The sequence below is a fragment of the Cervus elaphus genome, chromosome 24, assembly GCF_910594005.1.
Source record: "Cervus elaphus chromosome 24, mCerEla1.1, whole genome shotgun sequence".
Taxonomy (NCBI): domain Eukaryota; kingdom Metazoa; phylum Chordata; class Mammalia; order Artiodactyla; family Cervidae; genus Cervus; species Cervus elaphus.
Genome location: NC_057838.1, coordinates 28,754,358 through 28,772,025, shown reverse-complemented (window position 1 = coordinate 28,772,025; position 17,668 = coordinate 28,754,358). Strand labels below are relative to the sequence as shown.

Here is a 17,668-nt window from a genome sequence, read left to right as displayed (position 1 = left end):
CCCTGAATTTCAGAGTGTATCATGAAAGGGCTTGAAAGAATGGTAAGAACTGCAAAATTAAATGCTGACTGAAACAGGTAGCTGGTAGTCTTAAAAAACTTCTGCAGGAAGGTGAGTGGTCAGTTCAAATTTCATTGCAGAATGGGTACATGAAAGGGTATGCTGCTGCTAAGTTACTTCAGTCGTGTCCGACTCTGTGCGACCCCGTAGACAGCAGCCCACCAGGCTCCCTCGTCCCTGGGATTCTCCAGGCAAGAACACTGGAGTGGGGTGCCATTTCCTTCTCCAATGCATGAAAGGGAAAGTGAAAGTGAAGTCGCTCAGCCATGTCTGACTCTCAGAGACCCCGTGGACTGCAGCCTACCAGGCTCCTCTGTCCGTGGGATTTTCCAGGCGAGAGTACTGGAGTGGGTTGCCATTGCCTTCTCCAATGAAAGGGTATAGAGTGCACTTATTAACATTTACTCTTGCAGTCTAAGACAGATATCAGCCTAGAAGATTAGAAGCTACTGAGGGCTTTCTCCAGGGTCCACTATCTTGGCTTGCCTGGGTAAAAAATGTCAATTTATTCAGATCTCTGGCTTCCTTCCTAGAAGATACTTGCTCTTGGAGACAACAGAGTCCTCTAATATGAAAAAGAAAGGCTAGCTGAAGAAAGAATTTCAGACACTGTGTCACAGTGGTGGAAAAATGTTTTGCTCAGCAGTATCAGAAGCACCAAAAACTCTGCTCAGCAATAATAAATGCTTAAAAAATACCCCCAACAGGCACACAGGAAGTTAGTTGCCTGTTTTCTTATAAAGCAGTTTTAGGAGAGCCAGGAGACATTAGTCATGGGAGTTTCCATATAAGTAATCAGCAGCTGAGAATGGCTGGCATGACAAAAGGCATGAAATATTAATTACAACCTTCCTGTGGAATTTTGAAAAGGACACATGACCAGGGAAATGATACAAGTCCCTTCCTGCTGCAATTCTGTCTAGCGACAGTCACAGGTGGGTGACCCTCCCTTGTGTCCACCCAGACTCTTGGGGAAGTGCCTGCCCAAGGGTGACCAACGATACAACAGTGCTACCCTCTGAACACAGCAACAGAGCCTAGAAACCGTGCTTTGAATAACTATGCAAAGAGGGACTATTATACCACAAAATTATATATAAGCCATTATCCTATCACACAAAATAGGACAAAAACTAAACAATCTCTTTCCACCCAAATATACACTTCATACCATCCCCTTCTTTTCAGCATCTTCCTTATGAAACCATGATCAACCTATAATTGTCCACATATCATCAACCACCTTTCACAGAAGTGGTTACTTGGTCTCCCACTCACAGAATCATCATGATGGGCAGAGGCACTTTGGTAAAACACAGAAAGCATGGACTTGAAAATCTGATCTGAGTTCAAATTCTAGCTTAAACCACTTATTAGCCAGTCACCTAACCTCACTTGAGACTCCATTTTCTTGTACAAATGGGATATCAAATCCTCAGTAGTTCCTAAAATGATGTATCACTACACAGGCAGAAGACAAATGATGTCAGGCTTATGCATTCATTGTATACAAAGAAGGAGGAATGACTGAGTTAAGAATGGGGCAGTTCTAAGGGTTCCCAGATTCTGAGCTGCCTTAAAAGTTTAAAATACTTATTGAAAACAGATTAAGGCCTTCTCAGAGAGCTGGACATAAAGGCTGGTCACACATTTATGGGCATTATCTCACTTAATCCTCACAACAATCTGGTGAAGTAGGTAGTCACTCCCATTTTACAGATAAACTTACAGCTCAGGGCAGTTAAGAGACCTGTCCAAAACTGGCAAGCTAGTGCATAGCAGATCTGGAATCAGAACATATATATATCTGACCCAAAAGTCTGCTATTTTAGCTACTAAAGTCTATAAAACATGTGACGGTAGTCTTCCCCTTGTTTTAGATTATGCTGACTCTCTTTAAAGGTTATGAAACTGCAATTGTTCCAATTTCATACGGGGGTATTTTTTTCTGGTTCTGCAGACATATATTGAAAAGATGGAGCCTAGGTGGTTCTTTATTCTCTCTGGATCCTTCTACAGCAGTGGGAGAGAATATAGTAAATTTTTACTGTTTTCTTTTAACCTAAAAGTGATTAAGAAAGTGGATTAGATATTTTGTTGATGACTATAAAGTCAGTTTATCTTAAAACTGCAGAAGTCAACAACTGGTATTTATGATGTAATATGCAGGAAACAGGCTCTAAAAGGAAGTGACCTGCTGAGGGTTCCCCTGCTGAGGGTTAGGTGACTGGGTAATAAGTGGTTTAAGCCAGAATTTGAACTCAGATCAGTATTAGTATCGGAACTAAGGTCAGTAATGGGGTGCAATCCTAGGACTTTAGAGTCTGTAACTTTCATAACACTGTTGAATGAAAATGAATATGTGCTCACTGCATTTAAAAAATACTCTACTTTTTTCCTGACTATAAAAGTGGTACATTCTCATTGTAGAAAATCTAAAAAGCATAGAAAAGTATAAAGAAGAAAATAGAAATTACCTATAATCCTATTACCCAGAGATAATCACTGTTAATATTTTGGTTTGGTATTATTTCATTTCCATTTTTTCCTTTGCATAAATATTTTTTTTTAATTTGGATATTTCATTGTTTTTCTCTTTCATTTATCTTCCACTTTATTCAAATCATTTCTTCCATGGCACTAAATATTTTTTTAAAATGTTTACAATGGATGCAAAGCCATCATATGGATAGACCATCATTCACTTAAACCCAATTCTGTCGAAACTCTAGTTTTCTTCCTCCAGTTATACATGATGCTGGCATGAATACCCGCTTCTGTTAATCTTTGTCTACTTCTGATTACTTTCCCTGTGTGGATACTTAAAGAATTAAGGTTGATGATACTGAAACCTGCTTTTCCTAAAAGCAGCAATTCGCTCCACTTTGTAACAATGTTATTTATGACATTTCTTTCTCCTCATTATGCTTTCTCTGATGTTGAATAAGCTGTGAGCTGTAACGATAGGCCTTCCCACACTCACTGCACTTATAGGGTTTCTCCTTCGTGTGGGTTCTCAAATGTAGAATCACTTGAGAAGTCTGCCTGAAGGTTTTTCCACATTCATTACATTTATAGGGTTTCTCTCCAGTGTGAACTCTCTGATGATCAATAAGATTTCGATTAGAAGTAAAAGCTTTCCCACACTCATTACATTTGTAAGGTTTCTCTCTACGATGAAGTCGTTGGTGTTCATTAAGGGTCTTCTTTAAGATGAAAGCTTTCCCACATTCATCACATTCATAAGGTTTCTCCCCAGTGTGAATTCTCTGATGATCCATAATCTTTGTATTAGAAACACATGTTTTCCCACACTCCTTACACTTGTAAACTTTTTTTCCTTTGTGCATTCTCTGATGTTGAGTAAGGTTTGAACTACGGCTAAAGGCTTTCCCACATTCAATACATGTGTAGGGCTTCTCACCAGTGTGAACCCTGTGATGTGAAATCAGGCCAGAACTCCGACTAAAGGCTTTCCCACACTCCTTACATTCATAGGTTTTCTCCCCACTGTGGATTCCCTGGTGCCGAATAAGGTGGGACTTACCACTGAAAGATTTCCCACATTCGCTGCATGTGTAAGGCTTCAATCCTGTGTGGATTCTCCGATGAACAACCAGGTTGGAACTATGACTGAAGGCTTTTCCACACTCCTTACACTTATAGGGTTTCTCTCCTGTGTGGATTCGTTCATGTACGGTGAGGTTTGCACTCTGACTAAAGGCTTTCCCACACTCAGTACATACATACTGTCTCTTTACAGCCTGAATTCTCTCATTTATTGTAGGGCCATCTTTTTCAGATTCTTGGTCACTCACTTCTGTGAGTGTTTTATTGTCTTGAACTGTCTTCTCTTTGAAGTTTCTTGTCTTTCTCCTCATTTTCTCTTGCTTGGAGCATCCCAGTGGCCCCTCGAATCTCTTCTTTCCCTTCAAAGGTGCTTTCAAAAATTTGACTTCCTTGGTAATACTTCTCTGTGGTGCTCTCTTGAAAGTTGAGACTTTGATTTTTCAGGAATGATATTTTGGAATCAATACTTCCTCAGTCCTCGTTTCACCATCTGACAGAAGAAACAGAAGTTGTACATGTCACCTGCTCTCTATACTCAAAGAAGGAGAATTATCCAAGGATAACAAGATGTGATGGGCCACAGGATCTCACATGGAAAAGTAAGGCAGGGAGGACTGATCAAAAAGATGAGAAAAATGAGGTTGGACATACAAGCTAAGGTAAAGATAAGGAAACTTATGGAAAGAGGAAGCTTATGCAAAGCGAGGAACTGACAGGAGCCCGACAGGTGCAGTATCAGAATGAATAATGAGTAGTATAAAAGCCACCCTGGTTTCTTCCTATCTTGTGCTCTGCCCCCAGAATTGGAGCCATCTAACTCATAATATGGTCCCTAGAAAAAAATGCACTGAAATATCTTTAGTTCAGTAGCTCAAATGTCTAATCTTTAGATCAGTTTGGCATTTAGTTCATGCTGACCTATTCCCCTAGCACCAGTGGTATATTGGCTAGAACAAAATAGGTGCTCAAAAATTGTTTTATAAAATAGTAACGAGGATTCCATCTTAGAGTGTGACTAAGATTTTTTGCTCTAGTATAGGTACTAGGTCCCTGTCTACAACCCTCTTCTTAAGCTCTGCTGTGACAGCGTAACACTTTTCTTCCAACATTGAAGTCTAGTCACATCATAGCCTACTGTGCAGGGGCTGGTCTATAACTGGATCCAGGTAAATTGTGCAAGTTCAGTCTGTCTGCTTTTTACCAATCAGTCTATGGGGTGAACCTGAGAGGCTGAACTGGGGAACAGGGTTAATAAAAGCATAGTGGGGAAAACTTCTGATAGGATCTTGCATGGCACAATGGTAAGCTATCTAAAGATGGCAAGAGAGGGACTTTTCTGGCAGTCCAGTGGTTAAGACTCCACAATTCCAACACAGGGGCACGGGTTTGATCCCTGGTCAGGGAACTAAGATTCCACATGCCACAAGCCTCCCTCCCCAACCAGAAAAAAAAAAAAAAAATAGCAAGCGGGTGAGAGCAGAGAGCAGCACAACTGAAAGGGGCTTATATCATGAAACCAATGTCAGGAGGAGCAGGAGGTTTAACGTCAAATTCTGAACATATAGGTAACTCTGTGTGTGTGTGTGTGTTAGTCGCTCAGTCGTGTCCGACTCTTTGCAACCCCATGGACTGTAACCTGTCAGGCTCCTCTGTCCATAGAATTCTCCCAGCAAGAATACTGGAGTGGGTTGCCATTTCCTTCTTCAGGGGATCTTCCCAATCAGGATCTTCCCAGACCAGGGATTGAACCCAGGTCTCTGGCATTGCAGGCAGATGCTTTACCATCTGAGTTGCTAGAGGAATCAATATATAGATAGCTCTGAAAGTGAAAGTGAAGTCGCTCAGTCATGTTAACTCTTTGCGACCCCGTAGACTGTAGCCTACCAGGCTCCTCCATCCATGGGATTCTCCAGGCAAGAATACTGGAGTGGGTTACCATTTCCTTCTCCAGGGGATCTTCCCAACCTAGGGATCGAACCTGGGTCTCCCGCACTGGAGGCAGAGACTTTAACCTCTGAGCAACCAGGGAAGCCTCAAATCTAGAGAAGGTTGAGTCATAAGAGAAAACTGAAAGATGACTCCATGATACTAACACATCAGTAATTCTCCTTTTACTATATTCCTTCTCAGACTTGTCCATACTCATAATGATAGTTGTAAATATACAATATATACAATTTTGCATTCTACTTCTTCTACTTAGTTTTTTATAAGTATTTTTCATATTGCTATTAGCTCCCTGGTGGCTCAGATGGTAAAGAATCTGCCTGCAATACAGGACCCAAGTTTGATCCCTGGGTCAGGAAGATCCCCTGGAGAAGGGAATGGCTACCCACTTCAGCATTCTTGTTTGGAGAATTCCATGGACAGAGGAGTCTAGCAGGCTACAATCCATGGGGTCACAAAGAATTGGACATGACTGAGTGACTAACACTTTCACTTCCACGTCATTATAATTTTTTGACTACATAATGCACCACCAATTAAACTCATTACAATTTACCCATAATTTTGCTAGTGTCAGACGTTTCTGTTGTTCCCCGAGGTTTAACTACTATCAATAACGCTATCATGATCACTCTAGACACACAAAGTTTTCTTCTTACTGAAATATATTCCTAGGATAAAAGTTTCATAAGTGAGCTACTGGGTCGGAAGGAATGACACTGTTTTGCAGTACTGCCTATTGATTTTCAAAAAATTTGACCGGGGGCTTCCCTGCCAGTTCAGTGCTTAAAACTCTGCCTTCCATTGAAGGGGGTGCAGGTTCAATCCTTTGTCAGGGAGTTAAGATCCCACATGCCTTGCAGACAAAAAACCAAAACATAAAACAGAAGCAATATTGTAACAAATTCAATAAAGACTTAAAAGTTTGACTAATTTTCATTATCTCATAGCTTTGTGATAAACAGAGTCAGGCTCTCTGCTGAAGGGACATATCCAGTCGTGAGTGCTCAAGGCCAGCAAGAAAAGAACTGTGAAGGCTGGAGTTCACATCTCAGAATTGTATTGGGGCCACTGATACGATACACAGGCACATGTACACAGACTTGTGCACAAGACAAGAAGGGCAGGCACAGAAAATGGTAGGAGACAAGGATACTTGGCAGGAGCCTGAGCACACTCACATCCAGCTGCTTACACCCTCCTAATCAAACAGGAGTCAGCAGGTGGAGGAAGCCAGTGAGAAGTAGTCAGGGGACTGCAAAGCAGAACAGGACAGCTAGTGAAGCTACGTCCAGAGTTCTGAGAAAGTTGATGGTTTTTCTCAGCTTCTTTTCCATTTTTAATCTTCTCTGAAACTTTCTCTTTTCTTCATACATTTCTTAAACTAGTAATTATTGAACACTCTACCATGTACATATCTCTGTTCTGGATCTCACACAGAGCTTTTTAAAAATCACTGTTGCAGAAAAGTGAAACTTTGTATGAATGAATGGATGGATGACTAGGTGGATAAGTTTATCTATTTGCTGTTATGAAGGCCTCCCATTTTGCTGGCAAATTGTCCTCTGCTAAACTGTACTACTGTTTAATTATTTTCCTTTCTACAATATTATTTATGAAAAGTAAGAAAGTGACTTTAGAGGAATGGGGCTTCCCTGATAGCTCAGTTGGTAAAGAACGTGCCTATAATGCAAGAGATCCTGGTTCAATTCCTGGGTCAAGAAGATCCACTGGAGAAGGGATAGGCTACCCACTCCACTATTCTTGGGCTTCTCTTGTGGCTCAGTTGGTAAAGAACCCACCTGCAATGCAGGAGACCTGGGTTCAATCCCTGGGTTGTGAAGATGCCCTGGAGAAGGAAAAGGCTACCCACTCCAGTATTCTGGCCTGGATAATTCCATGGACTGAATAGTACACGGGGTCACAAAGAGTTGGACACGACTAAGCAACTTTCACTTAGAGGAACAGATTTTCGTAATTACTAGAATAAAGTAATTTAGAAATTCAGAATAAGACAGTGCTTTGAAGCCAGCCCCTGGGCACCCCACTTCTAGGCATGGCTGATCCAATATTTCCAAGTTAGCTAGTGCAGTATCTATTTCATCCTTAAAGGCTCTTATGGAAATATATCTTGCAGCCTTCCAGAAAGGTGTGCTCAGGAAAAACATTAGTAGCCAGGTATTTACACAACTCCATATTGAATGCAAAAAAAAAAAGACTGTTACACACTGACTTTATCCCCCCAAAATTCATATGTATAATCCCAAGCCCCCAATGTGTCTATATTTGGAGATGTGATTTCTAAGGGGGTAATTAAGACTACCCCACTATCAGGGTGGGGCCCTGATCCAACAGGATTAATGTGTCCATACAAGAAGACCTACCACTTGCACTTGCACTCCTGGCCCCTCCCTACCACATGTACAAACCGAGGGAAGCCATGTGAGCACACAGCATGAAGGTAGCCATCTACAAGCCAGGAAAAGAGTCCTCACCAGAAACCAAAAATAGTCAGTCCCCTTGATCTTGGACTTCTATCCTCCAGAACTGTGAGAAGATAAATGTCTATTGCTTAAGCCACCCAGTCTGTGGAATTTTGTTATGGCTGCCCAAAAAGACTAATATAAGCATGCAATATCATACCTACATTTAAGGAACTTACAATGGCATAATGGTAATATACTATTAGAACCAATCACAAATTTACAGTGCACCCAATCAGGAGATGAAGGGGGCTAGAAGATGGAGTGAATACTGGGGCTTGCGATGCTTGGGGAAGGGTGCTTTAAAAAGGCAGAAATGGGATGTCCCTGGTGGTCCAGTGATTAAGAATCTGCACTTCCATTGCAGAGGGTATAGGTTTGATCCCTGGTCAGGGAACTAAGATCCCACATGCCACACAGCACAGCCAAAATAAATAAACAAATAAATAAATAAAAATAAAGTTTAAAAAGAAAGGCAGAACTTTGGCTGAACCTGAGGATAAGCAAGAACTGTTTTCTCAAAAGGAATCTGGCACAGGGTTGATGTACTGAAAATAATTGGATAGTTACACTATCCCATAACTTCATGAAGGCAGGGATTTTTATACATTTTGTTCATTATTGTATTCCTAGCACAGTCCCAGGAACACACCAAGCACTTGAAATTTCTGTTGTTCTTGAATGAACAAATGAAGGAATGAAACAATCAAGTTGCCTGAAGTGATACCAGCCAGAACATTGAAATTACAGGGCAAAATACATGGTTACAATCTGACAATCAATGGGAAAAAAGTTCTAAACAGAAGAGTGAAATCTACCCTTAGCTCCCTTTCTATTTCCTACGTTCGTTTTTCTACCTTGCTGTTCTCCTCTCTTGTTACTTTCCTTCTTATTCTCACTTATCAAGAATATAGCTTTTCAAGCAATGCCATTCATTCCCCCTAGTCCCAAACCTCCCTCCACCCCAGCACATTCATGTTTCTCTGTTTCATGAAGTGGAAAACATAAGAAAGAGGCAGTGGGGTATCCCATGAGAAGTAAATTGAGGAAATTAAAAAGAAAGTCTCTAAAACTTGCCACCTAGAAGTAGGGTAATCATACACCCTGGTTTTCCCAGAACAGTCCTGGTTTATACCTGGTATTCCAGCATCATTATTCTTTACTTTTTTTTTAACAGCATCATTATTAATAGTGCCTCCATTTATTTGGGCTTCCCTCATAGCTCAGTCGGTAAAGAATCTGCCTGCAATGCAGGAGACCTGGGTTCAATTCCTGGGTCGGGAGGATCTCCTGGAGAAGGAAATGGCAATCCACTCCAGTATTCCTGTCCATGGGAAAATCCCATAGACAGAGGAGCCTGGCGGGCTACAGTCCATGGCGTCACAAGAGTCGGACACGACTTAGCGACTAAACCACCAACACCACCATTCATTTACAAAAGTATCCCAATTTAGACAATAAATTTTATATCACCCTAATCAAAGTGAAATTAGTAAAGAAATGCTTTAGGAAGATTAGCCCAGATGGATTAGAGTAGAAACAAATAATGGAGGAAGGAAAATGAGTTGGGAATTTAGGGATGCAGTATGGGTGACCATGAGAGGGCCTGCCACTTTTTCGGTGCTGAATGAATGTTTGCTAAATGAATACACAGATGTCTAAGATAGCAAGACTCTGGTCCAGAATAATGACAGGAGAGAAAATAAGTCCAGCTATTTCCAGGAAACCATATACATTTATCAGACTGGATACAGAGGATGACTAAAGGAAAGAACTCTAGATCATCAGATCCAGATCTGAATATTGAGAATTACAGTATCACTAAGAAAGATGGGAAGGACTTTCCTGGAAGTCCAGTAGTGAAGATTTCGCCTTTCAATGTAGGGGGTGCAGATTCTAACTCTGGTTGGGGAGCTAAGGTCCCAAATGCTTTGGGGCTAAAAATCAGAACATAAACAGAAACAATATTGTAACAAATTCAATAAAGGCTTTAAAAATGGTCCAAGTCAAAAAAAGAAAAAAAAAAAGATGAGAATGTGGGGAAACACTTTAGACAAGAGGAAGAAAAGAGTATGTCAGGAATACAAACTTGAGAATAAGATACAGAGGACAGAGGAAGTAATGAGAATATATCAGCTTGCTAAAACAGAGGTTCTGGTTAAAGGGCAGGAAGGGAGAAAGAGAATGTACAAGGTCGTGCAGTAAGGAAGCTCAGGGTGGTTCTGGAGGACCTGAGGAAAAGGCAAGACTTATCACTAGAGCAGGGAGCACTAGTTCAAGGTGAGTTTGATCAAAAGAAAACCTAACTAGTTTTCCTCTGCCCAAATAGATGGGAAATTTGCTCAGAAATTCTGGAAGAATTCCGTGACAGTATGGAGATGGGGTGTTGGCTAAAGGAGAACAAGGGACAGATAAGACAATAAGGACAGCACATCACTAGGGGTATCCAGGCAACTGGGCACAAAACTACAACCTTAGGCAACCAGCAAGTGGAATAGGACCAAAGAGGCCCCACAGGTCTTTGACCCACAATGCCTGAGTCTGACAGGTGAGGGTCTTAATCTCAGGAGTACCATTCATTTTAGGCTGTGAGGAATTCACAAAGAGCAAGTTCTATTCCAAGAGAGACAGAGATTTTACCTAGTGAGACTGCATTCCTCTAATTCACCAGGATCATCAGCCTTTCAGGTCCTTTTGAGTCACATGGTCTTTGGTTACTGATTAGCTGCAGTGGAGTGATGAATAAGAGGCAATACCTGAAAATAAATAAATTCAAGAGAAACAGATGAGTGAAATGTAAAAATTTTAAGGAAAAAAAAAAAAAAAGAACTAGAAGGAAGTACCTTGATCTCAGAGAGAGAAAGGCCTAGGCCTTACACATAAAACAAAGGCTGAAAAAAAGCTAATAGATTTGACCATATAAAAATTTCTGCACTTAAAAAAATGCCATAATAAATCTGTAATATCGAGTTGCCTTATACTGTAATTCCTTGTAGGTATGTCTGCATCCCTCCTCTTCACATGTACACTTTAAGCTCTAAGCCTACAAAGAAAAGGGCCCATGATATTCATATGTGTATCACACATAGTGCCTGGCACAGAGGGCTCAATAAATGTTTAATTCAAAATACTCAATAAGTTCAGGATGCTAGCCAATTTTATCTGGGTGTACGATGGTGAGAAGTGCACCCCCTACACATGACCACCTCCATCCCTCCTCCACCAGTTCATCCCTTTGGTACTTCATATTCTCTAAATACCTTGACAATATTGACATTCTTGGCAGCTCTGTCTCAACAGAGCCATTCAAGGGCTTAAATTTCCTGAGACTGACTTAGTCTGACTGTTCAGAGATTCTCAGAATGTCAGATTTGGGAGGAAACTTGCCGACCACCTAGTCTCATAAAAATTTTGGGACGGGGCAACTGGAACTTAGAGGAGAGCTAAGACTCAAGTTAAAGTCTCCTGACACCCAAATTGGAGTTCCACTACATCACCATTCCTCCATCCCAAAATTCTACTACTCAGGATCTAGACGGCCTCCTCTCACTTCTGTTTTTCTTCAGAAACGCTCCCTTTCAGCCCTGGTCCCCACGTTCTCTGGCAGGTAGGATTCCCATTCCCCAAACTAATTAATACCACAATAAAGATCTCACCTGCCGAAGAAAAGAAAATGGCTCACTTTCACGCCTGTGTACAGTAGCCTCACTCCAAAGGATCTCTGCCCAGCACAGATCTTGCCTCATCTCTTCTTTGGGTTTGGTGAAAAAGTTCCTAGTAGGGTCTTGGATCACTGTAAACACATAGAAATGACTGAGTATTCTAAGACCTCAATTGCAAGCAGACACTCAGGGCAATGTCCCATCCCTGGGTCACTTCCCTTTCTACTGAACTGCGAGCAGTAAGGATGATCATTCCCATTTTAAAGATGAGGAAATGAAGTTCCCAGGGATTGAATGACTTTCTGGAGGTTGTATGTATAGTAAGAGATGTTTTCTGTGTCCGAAAGAAATCCTCATTTCATCATACCACAGTCGCTCCTTTTCAACTGTTCTGTTGATATCCTAAGTCTCCATATTCTTCTCTAATGAAAAATAAACTCGAACTGAGAAATTCTCTGAAATCCAACTTTCCAACAAAAGTTTGCAAAAAAGAGATGAGGGAAACTTTGCTCAGTCAAGTGTCTTTAAAGACAGGAAGAAATAAGGCTAAAGCTAGAAGGAATGCTAGAAGGAGAATTTCGTATGATTACCTATCTCTCAGGATAGATAGGACTCAAAAATGGTTTTGTCTTTCCCCCTTCAGATTTCCAGACCGTGCATCTAACCCTTAAAGCTTGTTCCATTTCTTCCATACCAGAATATAGTTCTGCCTTGTACACAACTGTAATCCCCGGATCTAATACACTACTAGTTGGTGCTAAGTATTTGTTGAATGAATGAATGAATGAATAAGTAACCTTGGGCAAGACTGTGCCCTCCTCTCTGGGTCCGTTTTCTCCCAAGGAACACATCAGAGATTATACTGGTGATCTGAATCAAATACGTAGTGTTGGGGAGGCCTTTGGAGCCTGGGCGGGACTCGGACCGCTATTACCAGGTTGGTCCCATGGCTAGCAGCGGGGATGATACAGTTTAGTCTCTACTGTCAGCCCAGTCCAAAGTGAGCAGCGTGGGAGAAGACTCAAGACAAAGGGCCAGCGCCGAACGAGGGGAGCGGGGCCCCACAACGACCCCTTGAACTGCCGCGCCTCCGTCTCCGCAGCTGGCAGCGGTGAAGGAGGCCTGGCCCCGGGCCTGTGTGCCCCTCCCGCTCCCAGAACCGGCCCAAACCCCACACCGTCTGCCACATACCCTTCACCAAAAGCTCCCGACCCGCGTCTTGGAACAAAGCGGAGAAGGAACTACGTCACTGACGCCCCATTAACTCCCACCCTAAACCTCCGGTCTTTCTAGGCATCGGGAGGTTTCTGCACCTCTGTGCCCGAGAGGCTGGAGTCCTCCAGACCCCTCCCCAGCCCACTGATCTGTGAGAGCTCTGGCCCCGCCTCTCGCCCAGTTTTGTCCTATCGTTGGTTGGCAGGGCGAAAGGGCGCAGAGATCCGCCAATATGCAGAGAGCCCTAGAAGAGATGGGGCCTGAGAAAGGGGCTTGGTTAGGGCGGGAAGAGGGACCAATCAACTGGGCTGTCAGGCTGCCTTTCTTGAAGTGAGTCTCCTTGAAGTCACAGCCCGAGCTCTGGCTGCTGAGCAGAAAAGTCATCTTTTCCACACATTCCTCTCTTTTCAGCCTCAAAGCTACCGCGTACCCGCAGCATGTAAGTGTTGAGTGCCTATTATGTCATTGTTCTAGTCTCGCAGATACTGTAGTGAAGAAAATAAAGCTGCCCCATGAAGCTTGACTTCAAGTCAGAGGAGACAATACATAGAACATAGTAGTGAGTCAGGAGAAAGAAAAGGAGAGCGAGAGAAGGGGATAGGTGGCAGTGGGACTATGAAAGGGAAGGCAGAGACAGGAAGTGATCAGTTAAGGCAGTGGCTACCCTGATAGATGAAACATCAGGAATCAAAGGCCTTAAAAAAGGAGGGGGTGCACACTTTGGGCCATAAGGGCTTTGGATATCACAAATAACACAGGAGGGTATGGGGACTGAAAAGTGACACAATCTTACCTTTTCTTCCCTCTTGCCATATGTTCAAAGGTTTATTAGCTATTAGCCATGAAAGCAACCAAGAAACCTGTTTCTGTATGGTCTATGTTTCACTCCATAACATAATACTTTAAAAGTTTGCTCTGGCTGCTCTGTTGAGAACAGTCTAAGGGTGGACAAGAGTAGAAGTAGAGAGCTGAAGAAGCTACTGAAGTATTCCAGATAAGAAATGATGGTGGATGGAGGTGATGAGAAGATACACGTATTTTGAAGACATGTCCAACATGTTTGCTAATGAACTGGATGTTGGTTAAGGATGACTCCATGGTTATTGATCTGAGCAACTAAAATAAGATTGTCTTCTAGAAATAGACTGTAAGAGGAACAGGTTTAGGGAGAGGGATAAAATTATAGTATGGCCTAAATTGTGTTCCCTGCAAATCTGTGTGTTGAAGTCCTTCTAAATCCCAGGACTTCACAATGAGATTTTATTTAGAGACAGAGCCTTTAAACTGATAATAAAGGATAAAAGAGGGCATTGGGGGCACATCCTACTTCAATGCCACTGTGTAAGAGGAGGAAATTAGGACATGAACTAAATGTAAAGATAGGAGATGCCCATCTCTAAGGCCAGGAGAGAGGCTTGAGAAGAAATCAACTCTGCTGACACCTTGATCTCAAACTTTCTACTCCTTAACTGAAAAATCACATTTATGTTGATTAAGCTACCCAGTCTGTGGTACTTCGCTATGGCAGTCCAAGCAGACAAATACACCTGACTTCCTTCAGAAGCAACATACTTAGTGATGACCCACTCATGACTCAAGAGAGAAAAGGGTGTTCCAGAATCTGGAGATTCAGACCAGGTGGCTTGTCGAAGACTGCTTTGCCCTTGGTATTAATTATGGGCCAGGACATGATAACTTCTTGTATGGAGTAGGGAGGTGGAGCATATCTTTAGCTCTGCCCCAATATAAGATACTTCTAACTCTTACTTTATACAGAGTATTGCTCGGAGGCCCCCAACAAGATGTGCAACTTCTCTTAATTCGTGTAGATTTTGGGGAAATTATCCAGCTGTTGCTGATTCTACAGTTCAAATATCCCATATATACACTTTCAATGGAAACCTCAGGGAACCCCAAGAAGAGGTCAATTTAGAGTTCCTCTAATGGTTCTCTTTTGAAAGTCTTTTAAATTACTCCTTCTATCTCATTATTTCAGTGCTCCTTGCTAGGACAAATGTTGACAATGGATAGCATGCACAGCTTAGAGAATACACGTCAGTGGCTTTAATTTTAGCACTACAGCAGCTGCCACGGTCATCTTCTTTATAAATGGCCCCTGTACTAGGGTGCACATCCCTTGAATCCTAGGGGCACCAGCAATGTGGTTCCCCATTGACAGCTTTGGTGTCATCAATTTTTGCTCATCGCGAACACAGCCTGAATAACTAGAGGTTTCAGTAATATCCTTTTTGTGAAATCATACTGACTTGCCAGGGTCACTACAGGTATAGTGTAATTGCATTGTTCTGTCTCCTCCTTCCGTGGGCAGCCACACAGTCTCAAAGATGGGATATAGCATTTTTCAATCTTACCCAACTGGGAATCAAAGTATAATGCACACATCCTAGTGGATGAGTATTTACCTATGCACCCTGCAGCCCTGAACATGCAGCCACTCCTTATTTAGTCTTAGGAGAATGCATGTTGTTCTGTGGTTAGTCTATCCATTCATCTCATTGTATTGAAACTTGTGCGACTGTTGGCTCTGTGCCTCTCCATCCACAATCTATATGGCACAAAGTTGGAAAACTGAATATCTTGTACATACATCATCTATTTACAAGACAATGCAACTGGGACTTGGGGGAGAAGCCTGATATCATAAAATGCCAACTGTATGTACATCTTGAGAAATATTTAAGTCACTGAATTCAGTGACCTGAAAAACATTACATTTTCAGTCAGCTAGAAATTCCTAACCAAGAGTCACTGATCTGAAAAGCATTAGGGACGCCAAATATTTCTTACCGTTTTCATGTAAGGTGTTCCTGTGTCTTAAAAGGGAAAGTGAGCCCATCTTACAGGGCATCCAACTGGGCAAAGTACAACCCATTGGCCTTATGCATATATTAGTGGGAAGACTGTTCTGGTGCAGCAAAGAGTAAATCAGTCTACACTATCTGGGTCAGATACTTGTACCATCAGGTACTTGGAAAAAGCTGATGTCGTAACACCTTCCCATTATCCCCTTTGGACAAGTGTTATATAAAGCCACATCAGGCTAGAACACATCCTAATGTTAGGGGTGGGGGGTTGTTTTTAATTTTCTACACAGAAAGAGCTGCCCTGCGGGTGTTCACAACTTGTCCTTAAACACCTAGAGTATCCTTTGTAGCATTCCAAGAGGTCGACTTAAGAGAAATGTCTTCCAACATGGGACAATACTCAACAACTTGTCAGCACCCAACATCTCTTGACCTTTCCTACTTGTCTTAGAAGCAAAATTACCAGGGTTTGAGATGCAGAATATACCTGTAGAATAATTTTTGTGTAAGAGATAAGAGGGTAAATGTCCAGCTCCTAGTATGTTCACCACCACATCTGATCATCTGAACTATCTCCTGGGCATAAATTTTGTCTGATTTTTAAAAATAAATTATAAGCTCTATCACACTGCTGTTATTCTTTACCTGCTTCATGAATGAAGCAGAGCCCATGTGGAATAACTAAAAGCTTTCAACACTTATTCCAGGAATACTATCTTCCAAAAATGTGTAGCAAGTAATAGAAGCTCTGGATGAATGGTTTCTTGCCCTTTAAAATACAACACAGGTAGACTTTGTGATGTCAAACAAGAACCATAGCCAACGTTTTCCCACACACAGATAAGCAGGTTTCTTGGAAGCATAAAGTCTCTGGTGGATGTTTCATACAACTGAATGTTTTCTCAAACATCTCGGGATACGTTCTTTTCTCAATTTGGAGTTGCCAAGGTAAAATAAAGTCTTAGGGACTAAAGGGTTTTCCGTACTCAGTTCTTTTACAACAAAGCTATTTGCAATAGGTAGTGCATGTGGCAAGAGCCTTCACTGGACTCATATAAAAGCCGAACAAAAAAGAAAAAAGGGGGCTCTGGGTGGAAAGTTTTCAACCAGATTAGTAAAACATTGAGCTGCTCCTTTACTTCTTTACTCCTGCATAGCATACTAGTAATGAAAATTCAGAACTCATCTTCTAGTTCCAGATCTAAACAGATAATTTAATAGCATGCAAATAGCTTATAAAACAATTCAAGGAAAAGTCACTTTCCCTATCTTGGGACAAATATCAGGACTCAAAATCACTGAGTAATTAAAAAAAGAAAGAGAAATGAGGCTAATGAAAAGTCTCTGCAACTTGAGGCAGTGAAAGGACATATGAAAATATATATTCAAGAAAAAGTGGAGTTCCAAAGAAACAAAATAAACATGGCAATCACGAAAGAAAAACTGAAAGGAAACCAAAATGTAAAACATTATGGATGAAACAGAGCTCTAACTACATATACAAAAGAGTAAAAGAACTTTATAGAATACGAAGTGAAACTTTATGCCACTGTCAGTCCAGTAAAAAAGATGACTTCCAGATATGTTATCACCAAAATTTACACAGAAGTAGAAACTTATAGAGGGCAACAACAGAAAAAATTAAAATGCTTCTATAGATTTATGCCTCTCAGGGTGGGGAGGGACAAAAAAATTTTGTCCCTCTCAATTCCCTCATCCCCCAAAACAGATTGGGCAGAGTTATTTTCTTTGTTCAAAGAATCATTCCCATATTATTCAAATTCTTCCAGAGTAATTAAAGAAAAACATTTTGCAAAGCAGGCAAAAACTTAATAGTAAATTAAATTTAGTTCTGTACTTGAAAAAATCATCAGGAACAAATGGATTTTATCCCAGGAGTACAAGG

The 17,668-nt window shown here is 41.5% G+C and overlaps 2 protein-coding genes across 4 annotated transcripts in view; both read right to left on the bottom strand.

The window, feature by feature from the left end:
- LOC122682483 (zinc finger protein 197) overlaps positions 1–10,792 on the bottom strand; it is a 38,460-nt gene extending 27,668 nt beyond the window's left edge. For 2 of the 3 annotated variants that reach the window (XM_043885215.1, XM_043885214.1), the window contains exon 1: positions 10,701–10,792. The gene's annotated coding sequence lies outside the window, so the exon portion shown is untranslated. Of the gene's footprint in view, positions 1–3,607; positions 3,735–10,700 lie in introns of those variants that run through there. The other variant, XM_043885217.1, reaches the window with a different exon arrangement.
- ZNF660 (zinc finger protein 660) lies at positions 312–10,819 on the bottom strand. Its single transcript, XM_043885223.1, has 2 exons — positions 10,701–10,819; positions 312–4,120 (listed from the first exon to the last, which is right to left on the bottom strand). The coding sequence occupies exon 2, from the start codon at positions 3,939–3,941 to the stop codon at positions 2,961–2,963; it is 981 nt and encodes a 326-aa protein (XP_043741158.1). The 5' UTR covers positions 3,942–4,120; positions 10,701–10,819; the 3' UTR covers positions 312–2,960.
- Positions 10,820–17,668: the final 6,849 nt, after the last annotated feature.

Bases quoted from the DNA above. Each gene is read 5' to 3' on its own strand.
- ZNF660 (XM_043885223.1), bottom strand. From the start codon at position 3,941: ATGAGGAGAAAGACAAGAAACTTCAAAGAGAAGACAGTTCAAGACAAT.